Source organism: Colias philodice, chromosome 19 (assembly GCF_061535455.1).
Source record: "Colias philodice isolate Cphi_HAF_F1 chromosome 19, ilColPhil1 Martin Lab GWU primary, whole genome shotgun sequence".
NCBI classification, from domain to species: domain Eukaryota; kingdom Metazoa; phylum Arthropoda; class Insecta; order Lepidoptera; family Pieridae; genus Colias; species Colias philodice.
This window is the reverse complement of record NC_143104.1, coordinates 4883895-4911347: the sequence shown is the minus strand read 5'-3', so window position 1 is coordinate 4911347 and position 27453 is coordinate 4883895. Positions and strand designations below refer to the sequence as shown.

General features: G+C 33.2%; 4 protein-coding genes and 1 long non-coding RNA gene across 8 annotated transcripts in view; 2 read left to right on the top strand and 3 right to left on the bottom strand.

Annotated features, from left to right (window-relative positions):
- Csk (C-terminal Src kinase) overlaps positions 1–9881 on the top strand; it is a 52574-nt gene extending 42693 nt beyond the window's left edge. For all 4 annotated transcript variants that reach the window (XM_089707088.1, XM_089707091.1, XM_089707090.1 and 1 more), the window contains exons 7-16: positions 1234–1380; positions 1618–1708; positions 1803–1922; positions 4597–4726; positions 5140–5305; positions 5945–6112; positions 6721–6937; positions 7151–7237; positions 7352–7534; positions 7874–9881. In XM_089707088.1, the coding sequence (XP_089563214.1) occupies positions 1234–1380; positions 1618–1708; positions 1803–1922; positions 4597–4726; positions 5140–5305; positions 5945–6112; positions 6721–6937; positions 7151–7237; positions 7352–7534; positions 7874–7876 (1312 nt within the window). In that variant the 3' untranslated portion in view covers positions 7877–9881. The remainder of the gene's footprint in view (positions 1–1233; positions 1381–1617; positions 1709–1802; positions 1923–4596; positions 4727–5139; positions 5306–5944; positions 6113–6720; positions 6938–7150; positions 7238–7351; positions 7535–7873) is intronic.
- Positions 9816–11026, bottom strand: LOC149479925 (uncharacterized; the record flags this gene model as incomplete). Its single annotated transcript, XM_089707643.1, has 2 exons — positions 9816–10537; positions 10829–11026. Coding segments are annotated over 2 exons (834 nt in total), but the record flags the coding sequence as incomplete, so codon positions are not given.
- abo (de-etiolated protein 1 abo) lies at positions 11022–14238 on the bottom strand. Its single transcript, XM_089707087.1, has 5 exons — positions 13756–14238; positions 13508–13633; positions 13172–13395; positions 12153–13055; positions 11022–11971 (listed from the first exon to the last, which is right to left on the bottom strand). The coding sequence occupies exons 1-5, from the start codon at positions 14074–14076 to the stop codon at positions 11779–11781; spliced, it is 1767 nt and encodes a 588-aa protein (XP_089563213.1). The 5' UTR covers positions 14077–14238; the 3' UTR covers positions 11022–11778.
- Positions 14239–15020: 782 nt separating this feature from the next.
- Positions 15021–15888, bottom strand: LOC149479923 (uncharacterized). The gene is made up of 2 exons (XR_016317104.1): positions 15522–15888; positions 15021–15268 (listed from the first exon to the last, which is right to left on the bottom strand). It is a non-coding gene; the product is annotated as an uncharacterized LOC149479923 (long non-coding RNA).
- Positions 15889–22475: 6587 nt separating this feature from the next.
- Positions 22476–25259, top strand: Cdk7 (Cyclin-dependent kinase 7). The gene is made up of 6 exons (XM_089707573.1): positions 22476–22747; positions 22895–23198; positions 23305–23470; positions 23828–24005; positions 24320–24492; positions 24780–25259. Exons 1-6 carry the CDS (start codon positions 22694–22696, stop codon positions 24919–24921), a joined length of 1017 nt encoding a protein of 338 aa, XP_089563699.1. The 5' UTR covers positions 22476–22693; the 3' UTR covers positions 24922–25259.
- The last annotated feature ends 2194 nt before the right edge of the window (positions 25260–27453 follow it).

Here is a 27453-nt window from a genome sequence, read left to right as displayed (position 1 = left end):
TGTTTGCGTCAGTGCAGCTGTGGATTCATCTTGGAATGTGCTTAATTACAAGAGACTATTAACAAATATTTGTAAAATAGTGCATGTATTTATGCCATCACTACATAGTATAAAACAAAGTTGCTTTCTCTGTCCCTATGTCCCTTCGTATGCTTAAATCTTTAAAACTACGCAACGGATTTTGATGCGGTTTTTTTTAAATAAGTAGAGTAATTCAAGAAGAAGGTTTTAGTATATAATTTATTAGGTTTAAGGCAAAGCGGGCAAAGCCGCGGGCGTTAAGCTAGTATGTTATATGTGGTTACAAAATATTTAATTCATTGTTTAACATTGTAAATTCCTAAGCTTGTGCGTGATAATATTATAATCACTGATAAAACGCATGTAGATTATTATTGTTCATGTATATTTTGTAAACAATTACAATAAACATGAGCTTTGTTTTTGTTTCGTGTAGATTGTAAAGTACTTATAGAGTATATTAAAGCTTACAAATAATAATATTCTGCAACGCAACATTGAAATAGTACCTAGATACACGTGGCACTGGCATAAACAACGGGCACAAGCCAAAAGTAGTAATATGCGTCTATAGTTCACTGAAATACATTAACGTGTCCTAGCAAACAAATGTGTTGGCTGAGTGATGAGACTCAGTCAACAAGTCAATAATATAACAAGTTATTACGTTCAAACAATTATATATTTTTTAAATCATCTTTAATTGCATTTTAATGTCGAAATAGGTAGGAAATGACTCTTTCTTAAAAGCTAGGAGAGAACCGACACTACGTTTAAACTTCCTCAAATCTGTTCTAATTGTCATGTCAGCGGCGGTTTTGCCAGCACGCCGACTAGATTGAAGCCTAGAAAGGCTCATTTTATTTTTTTAAATTAAACATTAAAATATTAATTTAAAAATAAAAGATTTTAACGGATTTTAAACGCGATTTATTCAAAGCGTTTCATGTAACATTCGTTTTATTTAAAAAAAAGTTATTATTGCCATTTTACTTATTATTTACAGTACTTTCAATATAAATTTAAAGTTTTTAAATTTACGGGATAAAACCTATGTGTTAATCCAAGTTACCCTCTATATGTGTGCTTAATTTCATTGTAATCGGTTCAGTAGTATTTGCGTGAAAGAGTAACAAACATCCATACATACAAAATTTCGCCTTTATAATAGTATTAGGAAGGATTAGTATTAGGATGTGTGTCACGTTACAGCTGGCACCACGGCGCGATATCCCGCGAGCGCGCGGAGGCGCTGCTGTCGGGCTCGCCGGACGGCGTGTTCCTCGTGCGCGAGAGCACCAACTTCCCCGGTGACCACACACTCTGCGTGCGATTCCGCGGACGCGTCGAACATTATCGGTATGGAATGATATTAATTACTCCCCTCTTCGAAGATTTTTTTTCTTGTCTAGAGTTAATAATTCAATTATGGTAACTTTTTCAATATGTATATGCTCTGAAGTGACTCATCGCATCCTCTGCGACTGATTAAAGGTCAAAAAAGAAAAATATTTCTAAACCATAATTTGCATTTAACATTATTATATTTACAAGTTTCAAGTTTTTAAAATGATTGATTGATAAATTTCAATACAGAGTAAAATGGGCGACAGCGCCGGATAGCCAGAACCAACGGTTAACAATCGATGATGAAGAATTCTTCGACAATATGACCGACCTCATCCATGTGAGTTACTGTTATTAGTACCTATTACCAAAATTTCAGTTTAGTAACTAATATTAATACAAGGATGCACTAAAACATTTTCATATATTTTCAGCATTACCTAAAAGACGCAGACGGGCTGTGTACAAAGCTAGTACGGTGTCTACCAAAAGCGTCTCCCAATGGTGCCAATAATAACAATGTCCTCCAACCGCCGTATTCACCGTTACCCGCTGTGAGTATCATCTTATGTTATTATGAATTCTGTTATAATATATTATTTGCGTGGAAATGTACCCACAAATCTTTAAGGGGCCATTGTTCAAAATGTATGTTTCTAAATCATGGTTTTTGGATAGAAATCATCATATTTAAAATCCTAAAAAAATATATAGCACAGATAAACGTTTGATCTAGTGACTTTTTTGGATAAAAACACAATATTAAACATTTAACTCGATCAAAAAAAAATCAGAAGTAACATCGATTTTGAAAGCATAATCAGTTTTATGAGAATTAGGGGAACGCTATGTTTATGAAAATTTTACATTTAATTTACTAATCAGGTTTTACAGGGAAATTTTTGGATAGATTTATAATTTAGCCCTTATTTTTTTCTATATAAAATATAATACGTAAAATGCGACTCGCGCGCACCACGTCAGTGCCGCCAGAGTCCAGCCGGACGTCATCGAAGGAGGACCTGTGCTAGTTTTGCTCCCGACCACGTTGTAGTCGCCGCTCGCGTATTAGAACCGAGCGGCGAGTAAAACGGCGAGCACGTCACGGTATAAATAAATCAGTAGTTTGATTTTGTTTGTTATCCTAGGATTATTGTTGTAAATATAAATTAACCTCTTATTCTATACTATTAAACGAGCAATATTTGCATATTAATATATTTGTTTGTAAATACAGTGTGGAAATTTTCGATGGGCCCTGGGTGAAAGTACTAGAAATACTGGAGATAGCAAATTTCCTTTATTTTTAAAAAGAAATAGAACTGCATTCAAAGATATTCAAAAATTCATTTTCTTCGACCGGGAATCGAAAGAACTATAAAATCCGTTGCGTAGTTTCAAAGATTTAAGCGTACAAAGGGACATAGAGACATAGGGACAGTGAAAGCGACTTTGTTTTATACTATGTAGTGATTTAAAAAAATTACCTTGTAAAATGTTTTAAAAATTACCTTGCCTGAGATCCTCTTTTATATGGGTTGTTGAATAGGAATAGCGGCAAAGTTTTGAAGTACTAGTAGAAAGACTATTATGATGTTGGTTGATCTGTATTCAATGAGTATGACAAATATTATTTTTATAAAACAACAATCCAAGATGGCGCCGACGAAAATTTGACTTTTTTCGTGATGAATGTCATTTTCATGGTTTTTGGGGTAGCTATTAACGAATATGAGGTCAAAACTAAAATCTAAGATGGCGCTGACGAAAATTTTACATCTTTTCGTCATGGGTATCATTTTCATGGTTATTGGGGTAGCTATTAACCAATATGAGGTCAAAACTAAAATTCAAGATGGTGCGGACGAAAACTTTACATCTTTTCGTCACGGGTGTCATTTTCAATCATTAATTGATTATTATTCAAATTGTTGTAAAATACTCACACTTTTTTAAGTTGGTTGAATACACTAACATACTTATTACATACTTATATTCAATTACATATTATTTTGCCTTTTTTATTTGTTTTACTTTTAATTATTATTACCAATATTTTCAGAAGAAAATAAATTAATGTATCCAGAACGAGAGTTTCATTTTAAACTTTAAATGTATGTATAAAATAGACCAATAAACCAGAAGCGTTCTTTATGTTGAGATGATGTTGATTCTACAATAAAAATGTTAGATTCCATGATAGTTTTATTTCTAAGAGCAAATATTTTTACGAGAAATTAAAAATAAATTATATTTTATATTGTTTCTATCGATTTTAATAATAAAGTAAAATTTGAAAAAGGAATGTTACCTTTCAGAAAAATTTGCTATCCCTAGTATTTCAAGTACTTTCCATTCAGGGCACATCAAAAACTTCCACACTGTATATATACAAACAAATATATAAATATGCAAATATTGCTCGTTTAATGGTATAGGATAAGTAGTAAATTTATTTATCAAATACATTCCTACGATAGCAAATAAAATCGAACTACTGATTTATTTATACTGTGGCGTATTCGCCCGCCTTCATAGGTCACCGGAGTTCATGCCGCGCCGGCTCCTGCGCAACGCGGGCGCAAGCCGTCTCAGTGCCTAAAATGCCTAAACTTTCAGTATAATGGGCTCTTAACGCCCTTTGCAAACGAGGCGTAAGCGTAGACGTAAATTATTAAACGCCTGCACGCGAAGTGTTGTAACAGCGTATCGTAAGTTTCTTGTACATACGTTTGCTTACGATACTCACATCTCTGTGAAGGTGATTTTATCTTTAAAGAGAAAACTATTCATCAATGCAGAGATCATTTGAATGAACTTTCATGATATTTAAAATTGTAATAGTCTTCATCGTCTAGCTAAGTTATTTTTCTTCTTTCTTGTTATCATCTAAGTTCTTTTCTCATAAAATCGTGTCATCGCGTAAATTCTTTTTCCAAAACTAATAAGACATTATCATTCTTCATTCATTGACGACGCGGTTGGCGCAGTGGTAAAGTAACTGCCTACTGAGCCGACGGTCCCGGGTTCGATCCCCGGTCAGGAAAAATTTGTGTGATGAACTCAATTATTTGTTCTTGGGTCTGGGTGTTATCTATATATGTATTTATTAAATATTATATTTATCGTCGCCTATAGTACCCACAACACAAGCCTTAATTGAGCTTACTGTGGGACTAGGTCGATTTGTGTAATAATGTCCTATAATATTTATTTATTCTATTGCAGCAACCGCCACCCTACCCGCCGACGCCGAGCGTGTCGAGCGCGCTGAGCTCGGGCCACTTCCAGCACGCGTACAACACGCAGGTGCCGCCCGCGGACCAGACGGACGGCGTGCAGAAGTTTGTTGATGCTCGTGAGTTGGTTTTATAAGTTTTAACGTGATAACGTTTTTAAAATCGTTCTAGTCGGGTGACATGTTCAGAAACTTGTGTCACACCAAAACCCCACGAGCGCGATCGCAGGTATAACGAGAGAGAGACGGACCGATCTCCCGTCTCATCTCGAGCGCTGCCACCAATAAGATGTTATCACGTAAACATCTCGATCGTAAACCTACTTTACAAACAACCAATTTTTTCCGTCCAATTTATATTACTTTCGTACAATTAATTGATGTTCGATGAACATGATGTTCGTTTGAAAGAAAAACTGGAATAAGGTTTTTTTTCCGTAGTGTACTTACTATCTTATACTAATGTACAAATAAAGTTATTTCGGTTTTTGAGATATGGTGTCTGTTTAAATGTATTTTTATTTTATTCGTAGGTTGGGTAATAGCAGAACGCGATCTTGAAATCCGCGAGAACATTGGCAAGGGTGAGTTCGGTGACGTGATGCTGGGCATCCTCAACGGCACCCAGAAGGTCGCTGTCAAGATATTGAAGGACAAGGAAGCGGCCAGCAAGTTTAGAGCGGAGGCTAGTGTGATGGCGTAAGTGTTACTTGTTATGAAATGCTTGTAAATCCTGAAATATTCTTATAAGTTATTATTTTATTGCTAAAATTACAACTGGCCGCTCGCCCCATTTCCGCTGGGGTTGAACTTTTTTTAAAGATTAAATGTTTTAATTATCCTAATCCAAGCTGAGATAAATACATCAAAGTATAACTTATTAAAATCTGTTTAGAAGAAAGGTAGTAAGATTAATTTGTACTATAAAATAAATGTTAATGATTGTGCACTTCCTTTGGGATTGCGATCGGTAGTCAAAATCATTATAAGATGAATTACATGGGATTTAATTATGTTATGGATCACAACACCGAAATAAAAAAAAGACGTGTGGCACTTGGGGACTGCCGCGGTAAAGCTATTGCATAGCGTGCCATCAAGACACACCTCCGCGCCCATCGGAGTGGGTAGCGTGAGGTTTTTTCGTTACAGAATTTCTGGATTCGGTCCCCGCGCTCAAGGCCCGCGATAGAAGCTATGCAATAGCTTAAAAAGCACGGTGTAAGAATATGTATTGAATAAATAACAAGTTAAATAATGTATTGGTACTCGCAGTTCACTAAAGCACGAGAACAATGATTATTTATTATTTTATTAATAATGTATTGGTATGTGCAGTTCGCTAAAGCACGAGAACCTGGTGCGGCTGCTGGGCTGCGTGGTGTTCAGCTCGAACGGCAGCACGTGCATAGTGACGGAGCACTGCGCGCAGGGCTCGCTGCTCGACTACCTGCGCAGCCGCGGCCGCCACTACGTCACGCAGATGGATCAGATCAACTTTGCATAGTGAGTTTTGCTTCTAGTTTTGGGTTGGATTGATGTAAAAAAATTATTATCGTTGCATTAAATAAATATTCATTTTTCGTAATGTAAATTATAATACATTTTGTATGTCTTTGTCGAAAGACGACGAACTTATTTAGCTTTATTAGGTCGATAGGTTATTATTGTCAGTACGTCACTTGTCAAGTTTTTGGCGTAGCGGGGGAAGTTTGCGCATGATGTTTTAATACTTTTATACATCCGAAAGCTTCCCTCACTACGCTAAATATGGTCAAGTTGCCGGCAACTATACGAGTTGCCGGCACCTAACTTGTTGTTGTTATATATTTTTTTATATAATTCGTTTTTATTTTACACACATTAAAAAAAATTGCTAAGTACATATAGTTGTTAAAGTGTGTAATTTATATTTCTACTAGCGGTCCGCCCCGGCTTCGCCCGTGGTACCTACATGTTTACTAAACTATCCTATCTCTCAAGTTGGATCGAACTGCACATGGTGTGCGAATTTTATTATAATCGGTTAAGTGGTTTAGGAGTCCATTGAGGACAAACATTGTGACACGAGATTTATATATATATATTAAGATAAGATATAACGTCTGTTCTAGCGACGCGTGCTGCGGCATGGAGTACCTGGAGCGGCAGCGCGTGGTGCACCGCGACCTGGCGGCGCGCAACGTGCTCATCTCGCAGGAGGGCACGGCCAAGGTGGCGGACTTCGGGCTCGCGCGCAGCGACGCCGCGCCCGACGACCCCGCCGACGCGCTGCGCGTGCAGGCCAAGCTGCCCATCAAGTGGACCGCGCCCGAGGCGCTCAAGTACAACGTGAGCACGCCTTTTGTTATGTGGAAACAGATTTTGATAGATGTTATGCCACTTTGCATGAATGTTTTTAGTGTAATTAATATTTAAGGATATCGAGTTTTATATTGTGATTTTTGTTTTATTACATTTCTGGAGTTTGAATTTGTTTTTTCTTTTCTCGGTTAACTAATAATATTTGTAAATATTAATCTTATATGTTTTTTTTTGTTTTAGAAATTCTCCAATAAGTCCGACATGTGGAGCTTTGGGATTCTTTTGTGGGAGATATATTCATTTGGAAGAGTGCCATATCCTCGAATTGTGAGTATTTCATACTTAAATTTTTCATATAGCTTATTATTTAATACCTGCCTTTCAGATTTCTTTTACAGATATAATGTGCTCTCTATATAATATTTGTCGTGTGTACTGTAGCCGCTCGCGGAGGTGGTGCGGCACGTGGAGCGCGGGTACCGCATGGAGGCGCCCGAGGGCTGCCCGGCCGGCCCGTACGAGGTGATGCGCGCCGCGTGGCACGCCGACCCGGCGCACCGGCCCACCTTCGCGCAGACGCGCCTGCGCCTCGCCGCCATACGCGACCAGGCGCACGCGCACCAGGTACGCACCACACCACCACGTACATATACACTCACCAGCTACGCGATTCACACACACACACGCATACCAGCTACGCGACACACGCATACACGCACGGGCGACATGCATACATGCATACAAAAGCACTTACTACGCGACGCACATACAAATGCACACTAACAGATCTGTTTGCATATAAAACGATCTCTTCTATATAATTGATTAACTTGGATGTTCACTTCACTTGCTATTCCTTCTGTTGATTTCACTACTGTTCTCTTCGGTATTTAACATCGACTAGCGAAGCCGATCATAAATAATAATATCTATGAATCTAACCTATTGATATTTTATTTGCAGTGAAAAAATTACGCAGCAGATTGTGAGGATTTCCATTCTACATAAATTAATGTACAATTATTAAAAGTGAGGGCGCTGTGAAGATGGTAACTGTATTTTATATAATTAAATATTAATATTCTATATAAGTACTAAATTATTTTGATAATGTTTAAAGACACTCCCTTGCTTAAAAGTAACTCTTACCTAGGATAGCTGATTAAATGGTGTGTGTCATAGAGAGAACTTTATCAAGTGGAGTGTAATTTTGCTAATACGGGGCTTTTAGTGAAGACCTTGTTATTGAATGACACAAAACCAACAAAGTTGCCGGAATGAGTTGAGATCTCGTGTTATAACAATAAATTGTTACATTCACTTCTTAATTTTAGATACCACAAACCTAGAAGTGCAAATTATTTTGATATAAAGCAATCTGATATTATAAGATTTTTTTAAAGTTAAATAATACTTTCTATAAAATATATTCACTAATTAATTATTAAATAAGAGAAATATTACTAATATGCACTAAAAGCCCACTATTTTCGAAGGCCTAAAATTATTCTTGGATATTCTTGTATAAATCACACTATATGACTACCATACGCCTGTACTATGGTACTGTCTAGTCAAAATAATGTTTGTAGTGTTGTTTGTATCATATAATTTTCCCAATTTAATTTAAAGTCGTATAATATAATGGTGACTGATCACTTCTATCTTTAAACGTCTATTATGCACATAGTTATTTAATTTATAAATATTGTAATTTATAATATCTTGTCAGCATTTCTAAAGAATTTATGAAATATTTGAAATTAACTTCTACAATATTTTCTATATCATTTCTTTTATTGTGTGTTACAGAATAGTGTTCCATTCCTTAATTAGGGACTTAAGTCTGATTTTGTAAATTTTCTGTGCATTTTAGAAAATCTTTGTCCATTGTGATAGATTCGTAATTGCACTATGTGTCGCAGAAGTATATTGTGTGCTTAGACTTGGGGTAATGTTGCATTCGTCAACATAAGGTTGTGTATTAACATAAGATTTGATCCTCGTGCGGTACGACACACGAGTTATTCGTGAATTTATTGAAGTATTAAATTGTCCACCATGACAAATATATTATAAAAATGAATCTCAATTCGAGATATCTGTATTAAGATGTTGTAAGCTAAATTATAAAATCTAAAATTTTAATGTATGTCTTATATGCTTGATATTGTACAAAAAATTAAAAAGTTAAGAGTAATTTTCCTATATTATGTTCATATTTTACCAGCTGCTGCATGTATTTACATCTTGTTAATATAATAACGAGCATATAGGATACTATATTGTAATTTATTCAGAACTTTGGTTAAAGGCTTTTCAATTGGGAATGACCGTTCATTTTATTCTTATGCAATATTAGTTGATAAGTGTTATATTGTTTTTTACGAATTATTTATGATTTTTCTGTGAATTGGATAGCAGTAATTATCCGAGCTAATTTTGGCCTATTAGCGGGTTGCAAAATTTTGTTATATCTACCTCGTTAGCTGATTCTATTCAAAAATACTGTGTTGACATTATTTTCTCATGCTCTATTATGGATGTTATTATTAAATTTTACTATAGGTACTCCGAGCCATACCTCCTCTATATTATCTTATGCTAAGCCTTATATAACTGCCTGTTAAAATATAGCACAAATATTTTTAAACCTGTAAAATATATAAGTAATTTCGTCAACTCGCTAATAGACCCGTCTGACTCCATTCACGAGTCATTTTTACCAAAGTAAAATGATAACAATAATTACCGAAACGTCTTCCGTTCTGTCGCTGGTCAATTTATTCCATGGCCCATGAACTCATTAGTCGAAAGGTTTCGATATCGCCTTAACTACTGAGACATAGCAGCTTATTGTATCCATTTAAATGTTCGGAGGTGAATATAAAAATCTCGTTTTGTTTTTGTTTATGTACTATTCAATGTAAATACATGTCGTACTAAGAAATAAAATGTATTATAAGAAAAACTGACTGATTTTTTATTTATTTATGCACAGAAGTCGGTAGTGGAGTCATTTATGCAATGTTTGCATACTTGACAGCAACTTTCATACGAAGTGGCCGTATTCACATCTGATAATTCGCATTTAGAGGAACTCTGACTAGCCATCTCCACGATGGTCTGTGTTTCTCGACCATCTGTATCGATACAACCGCACGCTTGATCTGAATAAGTCGTTATTTTCTTATCGGTCTTATTGCATTTACAGGTTTGTTTAGCTGGATGAGTGTCCGTTGATTTTGTATGATTTTTCAAAGATTTACCTCTCTTATGTTTATGTAAGGGTTGTTTATCATGTTTTTCATCTATTGACATGGCACTTTCAGTAGTGTCTGCTGTGTAATGACGCACAAATTTATTTTTATTCAGCCGTAACACTTTTAAGCTCGGTGATTGACCAGGAAATCGTTGAGTTTCATATTGGGTATATTTATGGACTCTTGGCGGAATGTCCACTTGTACGCCTGTAGAATATTTGAAATTGCTTTTTCTTAGCTTTGGATAAAAATAATGTATATCTGTTGTCGAAGTCACATTATCATTATGAAACTGAAACAATATCAAAAAAAAATCTAGTTTCAATACATATATTATGGTGAAATAAAAAATAATTGCGAGTTTAAAACGTGATTAAATTAGAAAATTACATCAAAATAAAGGGCAGAATTTGATAAACAAAATAAATTACCTTTTGATAGTAGCCGTTTTGGGGTGAAATATCGAGAATTCCTTTTGTAGCATAATAAGATTTCAAGAATGGATCATTTGTATTTGTAAATTGTTCTTGAATAAAGCTCGGTAATACACTTAAATGTGAGAAAAATTTAAGTAACAAAATATAAATGATTTAGTATAATAAAAATGTAATAAGTATAAATTTAAGGATGCTTACGGACTAGATATTCTTCTTACTAGCCAAGCCTCAGGAGCAACAGGCCATGATATGGGATTGTTTGATGGGAAAGTTGGATATTGTGGGAAGGATAAACCTCGATCTCTAAGGAACACAGGTATGAAATATAATTGAACACTACCATTTGGGGACTGTTGGGAAATCACATCACCTTCTCCTACTACATTGGGTAACTGAAACGCTACAAACACATTTGTTCGATGTCAACATATAATTTATTAAAATTATTCAGGAACAGAGTTCATATATACAGAAATTTTAAACATAGAAGTAGGCATTTGCGCGATATAACTATAAAATCATACTTACGCAAGGGATATGAATGACATTGTTCGTTAAAAAAATAATTGTTGAATGGCTGATTGTACTGCATTGTGTGACCGAATTATCATTGACATTACTATGTAAATTATAATGGGAACTGTTGTGTTTACATTATGTATGTTTTTAAACTGTATATTTTAAATTTTTTTGTGTAGATTGGGCCATTTTCTAAACTTGACTTTTATTGTCATTATTAGACATTCCACTAGGATGTCATGTAATTAGTACATAGTAAAAGAAGGTTTTAGTTCCATCTATTTTACACATTTTAGCGAGTTTTTGAAGTGTAGGTACTTAATAGTTAATACTTAGAAAATAATTTGTAATCACATTGCTTTCTTTAAAATTAACGAAACAACCAATATTTGTAATTAATAATACATTTAGTCACTGTTAAAGTTACTTTGGCAAAGTAACTCAAAACATTTGTTCTTTTATATTTGCAATTCGCTTTTAACAAAAGTATACACTTATAGAAGCAATACACATACATATTTATCATATACCATTTTCCGGTCACAAATTATTTACAAATTTTATAACAACAGCTGCATGTAACCAAAATATGTATATTCACCTATAATGTTGTATGAGTGACATCAAACAGAACATAAATGAAAGGATGTCAACTAAAAACAGCATTTCTAATGTGAAAATTCACTATGTATTCAGAATTTGTTCTTTGCACACTTATGGCGAAGGGATCAGTTCGATGGAAGGTAAATGCGACGAGTCTTCTTGCACTTGCTGGCACTGATTGTCCTAATACTCCTGCATATATTTTAAATTTTAAGAGTCCAGAATCTCGCGCGTAAAACCTAAAAAGAATTCAATTAGTTAATATTGTATTATGGTATTTCCCATTTCGCTTTTAAGGCAGATAGAAATGGAGAGACTAGAAATTTGATCAGATTTAATATTTCTACCCACACTACAAAACAAATTATTTTACACCTAGGCAATTCAAATATTTACACATTATTGAAAAATATTTTGTACCTTATCGGATATTCTCCATATGCTTTAGGCCTTTCCATAACAGATACCCATTTATCATCATAACTAAATAAACCAAGATCAAGGTATGGAGAGCCACTGTAAGACTGTGCACTTATGGGTAACTGTGCCAAAATCCTTTTAGTTGCCTCTGTACGGCCTCCATATATAGCTCTAACTATAGTTTGTTTGAACCTTTGCTGTGTTAACCTTGCATACAAATTATTTGATGGAGAACAAGTAAACTGGGAATCTGCACATAGTCTAGCATTTCTAAAGCAATCACAGTAATTTTCAAATAATTGCAACAGCCCTTCTGAAGTATTTTCAAATACTTCCAATATTTTACTCTCACTTATGTTGTATATGACAAAAAATGAGGACTGACTGTTTGGTTCAGCAACTCGCAGTGTTACAACCTCCTCACTTGCATATTTTATAAACAGATGATCCTCATCCAATAATTGCATCTTCCACATTCTTAAACTTTTAAACATATCAAAATATTTATAAAATTTTCTAAGTTCCAATGGATCATTAGTTTCGTCACTAATTGTTTTTGCTCTTTTAAATAAGAACACTAGTAGTCTATGTTTTAAACTATTTATTGTCTCTTCATGAAAGGGTCTCTCATTCATAAGTGGTGCAAATACCGAACCAACTAGAAAGGGGTCATCATCATAGCAGAATCTTCCGATTTTTCTTATTTCTATTAACATCCCTTCAACAATTTGAAATAAATGAATTGTCTGGTGCTGCACAGACAGAACAGCTAAAACTTCTTTATATAAATAAATTCCTTGATTGTGTGAAAGATAAATTTTATCAGTCCTGAAGTGTTTTGTGTCACACAATTTGCCATGATGTAAGTCAACTAAATGTAATGAATAATCTTCTAATGCTGACCTGAAATGTTAATGAAAGATATATTAATTCAATGAAGATCTCTTCAGCTTTATTATAAACATATTTGAATGAGGTATATAAAAATTATATTGTTTAAACAGCCACATAAAAATTACCTTATAGTTGGGGTGACAGCTTCATTGTTGCTATGTATGTGATAGAAATGTGGGCGTAAATCTTCAGGAATGTGTGCAGCTGACCCCACAATAACATACCTTCCGTCTTCAGTGAACAGACTACACTCTCTGTTTAATTGTTGTTCCATAAAAGGCAACTGGCCTGCATTCCGCAATTGCCTACCAGTGATCCTTTGTTGGCACACATTCACAGTAAATTTTGGCTAAAAAATATTATTTTTTAGTATGAGTAATTCTATAGAAAGTCTATTAGTAATATTATTACAACAACAATATTAACATCCTATTTTTTACTTCCAATACTGTATATAATACCTTAAAAAACCTGTAGAATATATGTGTCCTAATTCTGTGGTGAGCATCTGCATCTGCATTTAATAAATCTGAAGGGTAGCCAGCTACTAAATCTCCTGCTGCAGCAGCACCTCTATATTCATATATCTGCAGGATACAAACAAATGTCTCATAAAGTTTTTTTATTATCGTGCCGTTATGAGTATAAAATCAATGAATATAATATGTAATAATAAGTAGAATCAGTAGACAAATGCATATTTCTTTACCTCAAGTGATGTTTGATCAGCTGAAAAAGCTATAAAGTGCTTCCCATCAGGACTAAACTTTCTTAAGAAACATGGTGGTTTCTCAACATTAACAATTGTTAAATTTGGAAAAACATTTTGATAAAATTCCCGCACAACATGAAAGTGTGATCCCGGTTTCCGAGAGCCATATATTTCCCTGTTCATAAGTCTTATTACTATATTTTGGGGTTTTATTTTCCTTGGCACTATTTTTTCTGTACAAAAAAATTCGCTTTCGTTTAGTTTTCCTGAAGGAACGTCTTCGTAATAAACATTTTGTGATGTACTTGTAGTATTCATATTGACATCTGAGCATTAATAGTTAAGCAATTAACGTTGAGATTTCTATTGATTTGATATGATCATTATTTGAAAAGTTTATAATTTATTTCAAAATATATACAATATTTACAATTTGTTGATTGTAAATTGCTACAAAAACTGACAATTGACATTTGACTGTGAACTGTCATGTGTGAAATGAAAACGTCTATTTTTACCGTAGACAGAGAATCCAATAGACACCGGCAATGCGTGTCGCAGAAAGAGATAAAAAAGAATACGTCACAATATTTAGGGTTACCATGTGAGGGAAAATTTACCCCGCAATTTGTAAGATACAAATCTCTCAATATCATTATTCACATAACATAAGTGGATAATAATGAGATATCCACATTACATACTTACATGTTTATACTAATATTATAAAGAGAAAATGTTTGTAATTATGTATGTACATATGTATGTATGGTTTTCGGAGCGCAGCTAGTATATAATAAACATATTACTTTTAGATGGGTAATACATATTATGTATATACACATACCTATATATTATATAATCCATACTATATAATATTATAAATGCGAAAGTAACTCTGTCTGTACTCTGTCTGTCTGTTACTCAATCACGCCTAAACTACTAAAACAATTTGCATGAAATTTGGTATGTAGATATTTTGATACCTGAGAAAGGACATAGGCTACCTTTTATTGCGAAATATGTACCACGGGCGAAGCCGGGGTGGACCACTAGTATGTATAATATATATCATTATCATAATCCCATATAAAAATGTGTATGTAATGAATAGTAATGATAATGTAGATGAAAACTCGATTGTTCATTATTTTTTATAAAATAAAATAAAAAAAATAAAAGAATGTTTATTTTCGTAAGTATTAACAGATACACACGTTAATTATATTGACCGACCCGCGAACGCGCAAAAAAAAACGAAATTTACTTAATAATAATTTATTGTAATAAAAAAATTACATTTAAATTATCTCTAACTTAATTAACTACGTCCCTCCGGTTCAATGTTGGAAGTTGGAACCAAGAGTGTCCATTGTCTTCGGCGGGGCAGCGTCGCGGTGGTGGTGATTGCCGTAATACAATATACTTTCTAACCTTCGGTTTTGGTTTCCAATCTGTTCATCCTGTAGCTACAATCCAAATTTGTCGTAAATTATCCGGTTCAGGAAAACTGGAACAAGCCATTGAATATTTCAGATATTTAATTAAATACACACTGCAGAATATATATTATTATTTCCCATAATAGTGGGTAACAATTTGTAGAAAAGTTGGCAACACAAAATTTTTTAGGTTAAAATTTATAATTGTTATTTTTGTGGTTTTTAAACAATGTATTCAAGTCAACAGCACGTGATACACAATATATTAACACGCTGAAATATCATGAAGGCCTATAAACTGATAAAGAGTTGTATACTTACGAGTGAAAAGACAATCCAGGCATTTTCGTTCCACTATCACTTTAACACCCTTTAACGCTACACCGCACCATGGTATTATTTTATAAGGTATTAACAGTAAGTCTAAATCATTAAAAACCAAACATACCATGAATTACGTAACTTAGAACATGTAAAAACTATATTTTTAGGAAAGACGATAGTTAGCTGTCAAACTTTGTTTAGCAAAGTAGGTTTCTTTTCTTGAAAAAAGTGGCACGCTGGGTGAAACAAAAAATTTTATCGTTCTCTCTCATTTCTTTACACAACACCGGCATAAGTTGCTCTTTTTCTTGTGTGAATGCGACATAAACTATCAATTTGTCTATTGGTTTCTCTGTCTACGATTTTTACCGTAGATAAACAATTGAGTAGGTAATAAAGGGTGTCTTCCGTTATGCACTGCAACCACTGCACACTGCACAGTGCTATCACTGTAGAAAAATTCGTTCCGTTATGGACTGCCAGTATACTGCCGCAGTACCCTAGGGAAATTTATGACGTCATTAATCGCCGCCATATTCTACTGTGAAGTGTGAGCACTGGCGTTTACGTTTTCGAGGTAAGGTACTCGCAGTACTTTGATCACGTGATCAGTCCACAGAGCAAGTAATATGATCAGTGAAAACCACTCGAGTGCCTAACGTCTTATACAAAGCTACAGTATAATCAGAAAATTTTAAAGTTCTGTAATTAGTTTGGATTAATAAATAAAACAATGGAAGAATTGCAAAAATTAACTTTATTAGACTGTGTTGAAAATGTTCAATACTAGCTGAAAGTTCTTTTTTATTCTTTTTTATGAAAAAGTACTTACTTTTACGTAATATTAATTAAAATATTTTTAATTGAACAGTACTCCAAAACAGTTTATTTTTATGTTCTAGAAAACTATCCCCGTTTTCCAATTACAGAGCATAATGCGACTCAGTGCCGCACAATGCCGAATTATGCTGATGCTTAATTGGAACGTGAAACGCACCAGCAGGTTGCGCTAAGTTCAGTGTTGAAAAAAAAATATTCATATAGTTAGCAATAACCTCATTAATGTGTAAATAAAGTGGTATACATAATAATTGGTTGAAAAATATTTACGGTTATTTTAAGTAATTTGGATTTTGATTTTTTCATTAACATTTTTTTCAATGTTTGTACCTTCATCCATACTTATATTTATTTTTTTAACACAATTTGAATTAACTTTGATTATTTCGAAAAAACTACAATGAAACGAAAGCTTTAAATTTTTTTCCAACAATTATTAATTACTAACGATAAATCGATTGCACGCATCAATTCACGCGCATTACTTTTTCTAGTGCTCGATTGTGCGAAGCGTTGCTGTAGTTGGAACATTCAACGTTAAGCATTATGCCGCATAATGCGCTCTAGTGCTGTAATTGGAAAACGGGGTTTAATACACTCATTTGAATGCTGCGTCAAAAAATGCGGCTGACAGCTCTGACAGTATACTGGATTGCGTTCCGTTTTAAATCGTAACCAGTATAACTGGCTATAAAGGAACGGCTTCACAGTATACTGAATTGACGTCACACCTTACAGTGGTCGCAGTGCATAACGGAATACACCCAAAATATCTTATTACTTAGAGTATAGTTAGTATCTATAGAGTGCGAACAACCAAGTGGGAACAGTAGGCACAGGTGGGAACAACACGACGTTCCCGCCGCGCGCGCTCGTAGTCGTGGTTGAGTGCTGAGTGCTGACGAAGTGCGTTGCTCTGGATTTTTATTCATATCTAGGAATAAACATGGTGAAATGTGCAGTTATATCTTGCAAAAACGATACTAGAAAATACACAAAATTGAAATCCAGTATCACATTTCATCAGTAAGTCGATTGTTATACTTATTTTTATGAAAATAAATCTAGCATCGCGGGGGTGAAGGGGAGGTGGGAGGCGGACACGCGCAGGCTCGCTCGCGCACCTCACTGCCGCCACGTGATCGTAGTGATGTGACTTGACCAACGCTGTACTCGATATAAAGTTTACAAGAAGAACTATATTTTAACAAATTATTTATTTAACTTTAAGGGGATTACTATGGTCAAAACCGAAAAACACCTTATACATATTGAATTTTGTTGAGGAAACTGTTGGTACGATTGTGTTAAAAAAAAAATATGTGATACTCAAGGATATAATTAACAAAGTGTATTGTTTACTTTTCATTTTAGAACGGCCTAAACATAAAAAAAATACATACAAATCAACCCATTTTCGAACATAAAACGCATTTTGTTAGGAAAACGGCTACATATTTATACATGAAATTTATACCAAAAAATATGTTATGATATTTGTAACAATTTGTATTCTTTATTTTTTCAATTTTCATTATGATCGTTAAATTATCAAGAAAAAACTCGAATTTATAATAAAACCCACATAAAACCTCACCTCTATTGCATATTTTCGACGAAATTTGACGGTGTCAGTTCGACTCGGACGGGGGACTGTACGTGCGGTTTTTTATGCAAAATAACGCTAAAATTCACCGAATTGAATGTTTTGTTAAATTAAATCAGATTGTAATAGGTATTTACATGAGCAGTTCATGAAATGAAAGTTAAAAATAGGTATGTAAAGATATAAAAATCTGTTTGTAAATTAGTTTTGTTTTTGAAAGGCGTCATTGAATAATATCCAGTGTTGATAATTTTTGACAGTAAAATATTATTTTATTAGGCCGGGAGTCGGGAGATACTGACACAAAATTCCGGGTCATTTGTAACAGGATGGCGGTTCTACAGGGGTCTTAGTACGCAATGACAAAAAGAAAAGTGATGGTCAGAACGCTGGTACCGGCGGACTAGACGCGTAGGCGTTAGTCGAACTCGTCGGATAAATAGCGAAAGTCAAACGATTTATAACACAAAAATTTTAAAATTTACCGATAGCCCATAAAACAGATGTAGGCGGTAGTGACATGCCATACTTTTCCGGTGGGTCTTAAAGCCCACCATACCGACGTGAATGCGGTGATTTAAAAAAAACAATTCAACCATTTGTACCAGGCTAAATTTTGCACAGGTAACCATCGTCATGCAGCCATTTACGAAAATCGTCATGCCATACTTTTACTGCGTCATGCCGCACTTTTAACTGGGTGAACCGATGATTTCATGATTCATAAAATACTAGCTTTCCACCCGCGACATCGTCCGCGCAGTCAAAGAAAAACCCGTATAGTTCCCGCGCCAACACATTTAAGACTGTTTAACTATACCGTTGAACATTGTACACTGTATTTGAACGTAAGGTTTGCATCAGGAACATTGCTATGGCTCTGGCAACTTCAGTCGCAGGAAAATCACTCATTTTGTAATGCGTTTAAAGATAAACAGTAGAAAAAAATAAACTCAGTTTAAAACACGTTACAATATTTTTGATTTGAAGCTGCTATAGTCGATAAATAGGCACCAAACTCTTAAATGGGTATAATATTTTAATGTTTAAAAATCGAAACACAATTTTTTTTCTCCTCATCATTTCAAAGATGTAAGGGATTTAAAAAATAAACCACTAACTAACTACAAAATACATAACAAGTCGAAAAAAACACGATTTCTTGTCCGTTACCCTAATTTTTTCGGTGTGTGTAGGTTGCATGCATATATTCCTACTAGGTATGTAGAGATGTACAGAGAACGCTAAATACATTTGCCTGATAGAGGCCGTTCATGATAGAGGCCGTTCTATAGAATAACGTCAAATAATGTACACCATCTTTTATATCTCTGTAGGTGAGATGTTCTCCACCCTAGTCATCATCAGGTCTCCAGAATATAGTAGATTCCGTGTTGAATAAGATTAATTTCTAAATTGGTGTTTTCTTAACTATTCCCCACTCTAGAACTTATAATTACATGCTTATTGCTTAGTCATCTTAATGTCTCCAGAATGGGTCATGTAGTAGAGACCTTGCTTAATAAGGTTAATTTTGAAAGATGAGTCTTCCTACATTAGATTTACAACATACATAGTATACATAAAAATAAATAAATAAATAATAAATAAATATATAGGTAAACCAGAATCTGATGGCAATTAGGGAAATCAAAATTTTGAGTGTGCAACCCTAGGGAAAATGGACTGAACGATCTTGATACTGCTTATTTTTTATTTTGTCCTCAATATCATTAGTCACATTACATAAGTGGACAATACTATACTTAATAATGAGACATCCACTTAATATTATGTAGGTACATACTTACATATGTATAATATACATATTAAGTACTTTTATACAGGTAATACATATTATTATTTACACATACCTATATTTTGTATATTCATTATCAGTATGCCATGTGAAAATATCGATATAATGATAATTTAAATCAAAACTAGACTGCTTATAATTTTTTATAAAATAAAATAAAAATAAAATAAAACTATGTTTATTTTCGTAAGTATTAACAGATACACACATTATAAAATTGACTTGGACAGCTTGGACTTGACGAATAGCCGTATTGGAAACTCCTGTAATAAGTTTTCATAAAATTATATTCTAATCAACAAACACTATTATAGTTACCTACATATAATATTTTTTAATTTAAAGTATCAAAACGGGTAAGTCCAATTTACCAATAAAATCTTCAAAATTGAAAATTGTGATGTGTTTGACCCTTCTTCATCGAATGTTTTTCTATACACATTATAAACAATACCTCTTGCTTGTGATCGCAGCGGCTTTTTCGACATTTTCGAAGATTTTTTTAGACAAAATCCTAAAAATTATTCATCAACTGCAAAAAAGACAAATAATTTGACAACCAATTTGATAGTTGTCAAATAAGTTGCCACATGAAAATCTTTTATTTCTTAAATATAAATATGCCATCAGATTCTGGTAGACCTATACAACATTTACTATTCATAAATGTTACTGCCTCTCAGAGAAAGCATAAATTAGGTAGAAACGACTAACACATTACGATACAATACAATACAGTGTACAATTCCATAATCTTTGGTCACTTTTACTTCAACAACGATGTATATTATAGAGGGCGGTTAAAAAAACAAATTCAAATGTAGTGACAGAATCATTAAGGTTGTTGAACCGTGTAATTGCCTTAAAATTAAAACTCTTTTAAAAATGTATTATAAATAAATTTGTGGTGTGTTTTGTATGATAGACATTCTAATATTATGAATGCAAATGTATTATAGTGTAAATGTAAAGTATGCTGTATGTAATGTTACGATATATTTTCTGAACCGCTAAATTGATTTTGAACATTTGATAGTAGAATGGATAAAATTAAATAAAAAAATTATTTATATGATTTATTATATTATCATTTTAAATTACCAATTATTTCTTATTTTTATTTAACATTTTTAAAACATTATTATTATTGTTTCATTTATTATTAAAGAAATAGCACCAAACCCGAATTTTTATTTTATTAACTTTAATATCGAACTCGTTTTTCTGATATTCATAAACATATTTTTTTAAGTACTTAAAATTAATATAAGAAATATTCAAATGGAATAAACACTTTATTCTCTGGGCAAACAAATTTAAAATGACATATTTATACTTTATTCATACATTTCTCCTTAAATAACATATTGAACATAAAATTTACAAAAGATACATATTTATTTACATAACTTATCGATAGCTCGGCATGCAATTGATATCTACCCATCCCTATTTGTCACACACACATGACACATCTATATATTATCTATAGCTCATCTGCTTATGATGCGCACTGAGGAATTTGTGCAATACACTCGCTCTATACTACTGTAATATTATATACTCTAAGGGCGTATTCAGCAAGAAAGCTTGAAACTTATAAGCGCTTATAAGCGCTTATCGGCGCTTATAAGCGCTGGTAACCCGCGCAGGAAAATATATGAACATGCGCTTATAAGCGCTGATCGGCGCCGACAAGTTCCAACAAGTTTCAACAAACTTGTCGGCGCCGATCAGCGCTTATAAGCGCATGTTCATATATTTTCCTGCGCGGGTTACCAGCGCTTATAAGCGCTTATAAGTTTCAAGCTTTCTTTCTGAATACGCCCTAAGCAGTGTTGCCAACTTTTTTTTTTCGAACCCACATATTGGAGCCTCGTGGCCCACCAGAAATCCACTAAAGTAATCGGTCTTTAAAACCACCAGAAAAAACACTAAAAAATATCCAGAGACATGTAAATATTGAGTGCCCGTTGGCGAATTTTTTGCGAGTTATTTGTAAATAACATCTATTTTGAAATAAGTAACTTTTATTTTTGTTACAATATATGTATTTAAAGATCATCTTCAGAAGAATCTGCTTCTTCTAGAATTTCAGTATGTGAAGAATAAATGTCTGTGAAAGAAATTTTTGTGTGGTTTCGGCATCAAAATTAATTAAAATACGACAAGCTAGAAGCTACCGGCTTATTGTTTTTGTACACAAATATAGAATAAACATATAACCTTTTGAATCAAATCATACTTTATATCAATAGTAATAAAGTCTATAATCAAAAATATACAACAATAGACAAACAACATTCGGGGAATTCCCGAATGTTCGTTCTGCTACCAACATGACACAAAATCATACCCTTGTTTCACATAGTTCAAGTCGTTCTTTTTGAGTATTTATGTAAATCTTTCTAGTGGTTGAATGTCGTACCTTACCACTAATTGAACTCATCTAAACCACTAGGAAAATCCACCAGCCACTAAAACCAATATTTGTCCGCTAAATGGGGGAGCTAAACCACCAGATGTAGTGGAAATTCCACTGAGTTGGCAACACTGGCCCTAAGTCTTATTATTTCATTGTTTACCATTGGAGATAATCTTCTTGCCATAACAGAAATAAAAACATTGGAGATAAATTCCTAAACTATGCTTGAACTGTCAAGTGCCAGTTCTCACATCAAATTCAAAATTCAAAACGTCAGATTTCAAATTGTTGCTGTTACAGATTGTAGAACCCACAGTAAAACCGAAATAAAATAAATTATAACGATATATTATACACAGCAGTAACATATGCAACCACAATGTATAAAACATAAAAATATATTTTATTATTTTATAATATCTATCTTTGAAAGTGTAGCTTAATTATAGTTTTATGTTGTGTTTTCAAAAAATATCAATATGGAAAGACCACCAGTTCGTTACGAGAAGATCGACTTCTTAGGAGAGGGTCAGGTACGTCCTTTAGTATAATTTCAGTATTTACATTACAAATATTGATTCTTTGTTATCCAAATGGTTATTTTTTCCTAACATTTCTGTAACCTCAAAAATGTCAACAATCAAAAGAGGTAAAGTAAAAATGTATTGTTTTTGTTTTAGTTTGCAACTGTATATAAAGCAAAAGATGTTAAAACGGATAAAATAGTCGCGGTAAAAAAAATTAAGATAGGGTCCAGAATGGAAGCTGAAGATGGCATCAACAGAACAGCACTCAGAGAAATTAAATTGCTTCAAGAATTAGAACATATTAACCTCATAGGACTGCTTGATGTATTTGGACAAAAATCTAATGTTTCATTAGTATTTGACTTTATGGACACTGACCTAGAGATAATTGTTAAGGATAATAATATTGTACTTACTCCAGCAAATGTGAAAGCATACATGATAATGACTCTGAAGGGTAAGAAATATATTTATTGTCTTCAATAAAATAAAGTGCAACTTAATATTTAACTCTATGAAAGAACAACAGGAAATTATCTCAATATCTTATGCATTTTTTGCAGGTTTAGAATATTTGCATCAAAACTGGATATTACACAGAGATTTAAAACCCAACAATTTACTTATAAATAGAGAGGGCATCCTCAAAATTGGTGATTTTGGTCTAGCAAAGGCTTTTGGATCTCCAACCAGGATAAACACTCATCAAGTGGTCACTAGGTGGTACCGGTATGTCGTAATTTCTTAATTTATTTATTATAGCTACCGTTACCTGACTTGTTTAGTTGAAGTGCATCTGTATGCAACAACACTATAGTGGATAATTTATTAAACAATGTATTATTAAAATTTTACATAATAAATGCAAATTTTTTTATAGTATGAATGCCAGTTTTTTGTCAGTACACATGTTCTGTTGAAATAATTTCAACTAAAAAGAGGTGAAAATTAATTTGTAATCAATAATACCTAAATAATAATAGTTTAATTTAATATTATACAAATTTTGTATTACAAAGTGAGAGAACATTGATTTAGCTATGAATTGTTAAAATTATGACATTCTATTTACATTATATTATTTAGATCACCAGAATTGCTGTTTGGGGCACGTCAGTATGGCACAGGAGTGGATATGTGGGCAGTTGGCTGCATTTTGGCTGAGCTACTTCTCCGAGTGCCCTTCCTACCTGGTGAATCAGATCTTGATCAACTCTCACGGATATTTCAAGTGTTTGGCACACCCACAGAAGAGATATGGCCTGTAAGTGATTTGCTAAAGCTTTTGATTCCAGGAAAAAATATGCATTTTAATTTTGTGTAGATGTGTCAGTCTCTTACATCTGTGAATGCTTATTCTTGCTTAAATGAAGCTGCTTATTGTTTTAGTTTACATTTTTTGATTTATTTTACTATCATTTAAATTTTGCTTTATGATGCATTTTTATTTCTATTCATAAAATTTTAAGGAAAGATTTAAATTTTACAAAAAAAAAGAGAATTATATTATTTTTTCTCTCATAAAATTTTCTATTTTTGTCAATTTGAAAGCTAAATTGTTTATTGTTATAATTACAGGGTATGAAAACTTTAACAGATTATGTGAAGTTCAAACAGTTTCCTGCACAATCCCTGAGACATATCTTCAGTGCTGCATCTGATGATTTGATTGATTTGTTAGAAAGTTTGCTTTCACTTTACCCACCTCGGCGTTGCGACTGTACACAAGCATTACAGATGCCATACTTCAGGTAATTTATATGATTATAAGTAACTAGCTGTTTTCAGCAGTTTCACCCGCATTGCTCCCCTCCTGTTGGTCTTAGTCTGATGATAGCCTTCCTCGATAAATGGGCTATCTAACACTGAAAATTTTTTCAAATCGGACCAGTTGTTCCTGAGATTAGTGCGTTCAAACAAACAAACATAAACAAACTCTTCAGCTTTATAATATTAGTATAGATAATTAAGAACACAATTTTATTTTATTTTTTTTGTATGATGTACATATTTAATAACACTTATTTTTATTTTTCAGCAACAAACCAGCTCCTACAGTGGGATCAAAATTACCGATGCCTTCAAATATATCCAAAATAGAAGTAGAAAAACCATCTTTGAAGAGAAAGTTGCTGGACAACATTGATGGTGGTTCTTTAGCAAAGAGACTTCAATTTTAAATTTAATTACTGTTGATACATAGATTTATTTTAAATTTTAATATACTGTATTTGGCTGAAGCAATGAAAATTTATATATGCATAATAAATTTTAGGCCTATGAGTATTTGTTGTTCCATCTAAACTAAAAAAGTTAATAATAGAAAAGAAAACAAGTGTCTTATCTTTCACTGCCATAATTCAAAATAATTCAGCAAAAGCAATTATAAACAAACAGAACTTTGAAATGTATAAACATTTGACATTACATACTCTCACGGAAGGTTATTATAATGGCAGTAAATGACTGGCTATTAGGGCATTGTAATAATTAAGATAAATAAATTTTATATTTCATAGAGTGTTGTTTGTATTTTATTCTTAAACCTTTATAGTTCAGGATCCATCGCACATTTTTGCAAGTGATTACTATCAAGCTAATTTTCCGTGAGTAGCTTTATTTTGATGAGACGACCAATAATTTCATGTACGAAACTCTCTATTGTGGTAGCTAACAGAGGTATTATGCAATTTGTAGGACAATATGTCTGTTGAATTATATAAATATTAACCTTTTGACCGCCAGAGCAAAAACGCATCGCCGCGCCCTGCACGCCAAGCCACAAATTCAATGAGATAACCTTGAAAATAGTAGGGAGTCCAAAATGTTATCGATAAACATAATAATTCACGTCTGAATATTTGAATAAACAGCTTATAACACAAAAATAATATTTATTTAACCTCATCTCCTACTGTAAAAACTTAAGACCACATTTATAGCAACTATCAACAAAAAAAATCAACCTTTTGAGATACAAAAATACATATAAAATTGCAGCAAGTTACAGCACTATTCTCTATCAGTTACGCCCCATTGGCATGTATACATGCCAATGGCGCGGGCAACCATCCTTTTTTTATAATCTCTCGCTTCTGATTAGGGATGTGTAGCTGTATATTATTATAACTTATCGAGTTTATTTATTAAGTTTATATGAACTATAGGTATTATTGTGGAGTGTTTATTTGTAAATATCAAAACAACTATTACCTTTAAATAAAGGGAATTGCATTAAAACTACATATTTATTTTCCAATCATTTAGTTTAATACTTGAGTTATTACAAATACTAATTATATGTAGGTACCTATTTAGGTCAATTACCATATTTTGATATGACATAGCGACAATTTGTATCATAAGAATATTCTAATAAAGGCACTGATTAGACTTATTAGAATTAGGTTATAAATTTTGAAAACTTCTAAAATGCGCAATAGTTCTTCTCTGTACTATAAAACTCTTCACTTGCCATTTTTGCGATTATAATATTGGTAGATACCTACTCGATAAAATATTTTTACAACTTTCCGCACTTAACAACACGGCACGCGCTTACGACGTCACCAGTCCGACATCTATTCATGTCAATGGCGCAGAAGGGATTGCATATCGATACTGTGCTAGGGATGCGCATGATTGGCGAAAAGGATAATATTCAAATCAACAATATCCACAATATAGACAATATGGTATTATACCAAAGAATGTAGTATTTACCTTTTTTCTCAGTGACTAAGCTTATATATTTTTTTTTGTAGTTATTACAAAAATTAAGCGAATTAGAGTAATTTCGCTGAAATTTTAATGAAGTTACTTGAATATTACACTACATCACTAGTAGGCACGTATACATGTCATTGGCGCGAGAGAACATGCTTTTTTAGCCATTAATTAAGTTATTTTTTGTCATCAAATATTTGAATAACTACTTGGCAATTTTGTTTACTGTGTACAATTATGTAATAACTGGGGATTCAGTTCATAAACTGTATAAATAAAACACGTAAAAGTAAAGGTTTAATATGTTTATTTTGTATTTATCTATGATCTGTTTCTTGGCATGTATAGGTGTCGTTGGCGCACAGGGCACGATTGCGCATGACATCTATAGATGTCATTGGCGTTCAAAAGGTTAACTAAGTGAAAACAAAAAAATCTGCTGGTTAGTAATCATTTATGATGACCTCGTATCGATACACATTGGAAAGAGGGGACTCTTTGATCAAACCATAGATTTTGCAGGACAAATATTTTTTCGAATAATTTAGATAATTATCTTGAGATTGAACAAAAAAAAATCAGTTTTAGTAATAAATATTTGAGAACCATCAAATCAAAAAATTGTATCCTTGTTACCTCTGTTAGCTACCACAATCGAGACTCGAGAGTTTCGTATAGGAAATTATTGGGCGTCTCATCAAAATAAAGCTAGGTACTCACGGAAAATTAGCTTGATAGTAATCACTTGCAAAAATGGGCGATGGATCCTGAACTATTATTATACCTACACTACACACTGTTAGTAGTGAATAATTTAAGTAAAAAAACCGTTTAGATTACGATGGCACTAGGTATAATTACCTATTATAGTTTAGCATCCTGGGCATGACATTGGCTTTTTTATGCCGGAAAAGTATACACACAACACTAAATTCTGCTGTTCAATCTACAAACACGATTAACCTAATTCTTTTTCTAGTCCGCGA

What these genes read in the sequence shown, in the direction of transcription:
- abo (XM_089707087.1), bottom strand. Translation starts at nt 14,076, where the DNA reads ATGAATACTACAAGTACATCACAAAATGTTTATTACGAAGACGTTCCT. An exon ending in CTGATCAAACATCACTTGAG is followed by an intron (nt 13,634 to 13,755) that starts GTAAAGAAATAT and finishes TGTATCCTGCAG; the next exon opens with ATATATGAATATAGAGGTGC. An exon ending in TATGGAGAATATCCGATAAG is followed by an intron (nt 11,972 to 12,152) that starts GTACAAAATATT and finishes AATTCTTTTTAG; the next exon opens with GTTTTACGCGCGAGATTCTG.
- Cdk7 (XM_089707573.1), top strand. Translation starts at nt 22,694, where the DNA reads ATGGAAAGACCACCAGTTCGTTACGAGAAGATCGACTTCTTAGGAGAG. An exon ending in GTGGTCACTAGGTGGTACCG is followed by an intron (nt 23,471 to 23,827) that starts GTATGTCGTAAT and finishes TATATTATTTAG; the next exon opens with ATCACCAGAATTGCTGTTTG. An exon ending in CCACAGAAGAGATATGGCCT is followed by an intron (nt 24,006 to 24,319) that starts GTAAGTGATTTG and finishes TTATAATTACAG; the next exon opens with GGTATGAAAACTTTAACAGA.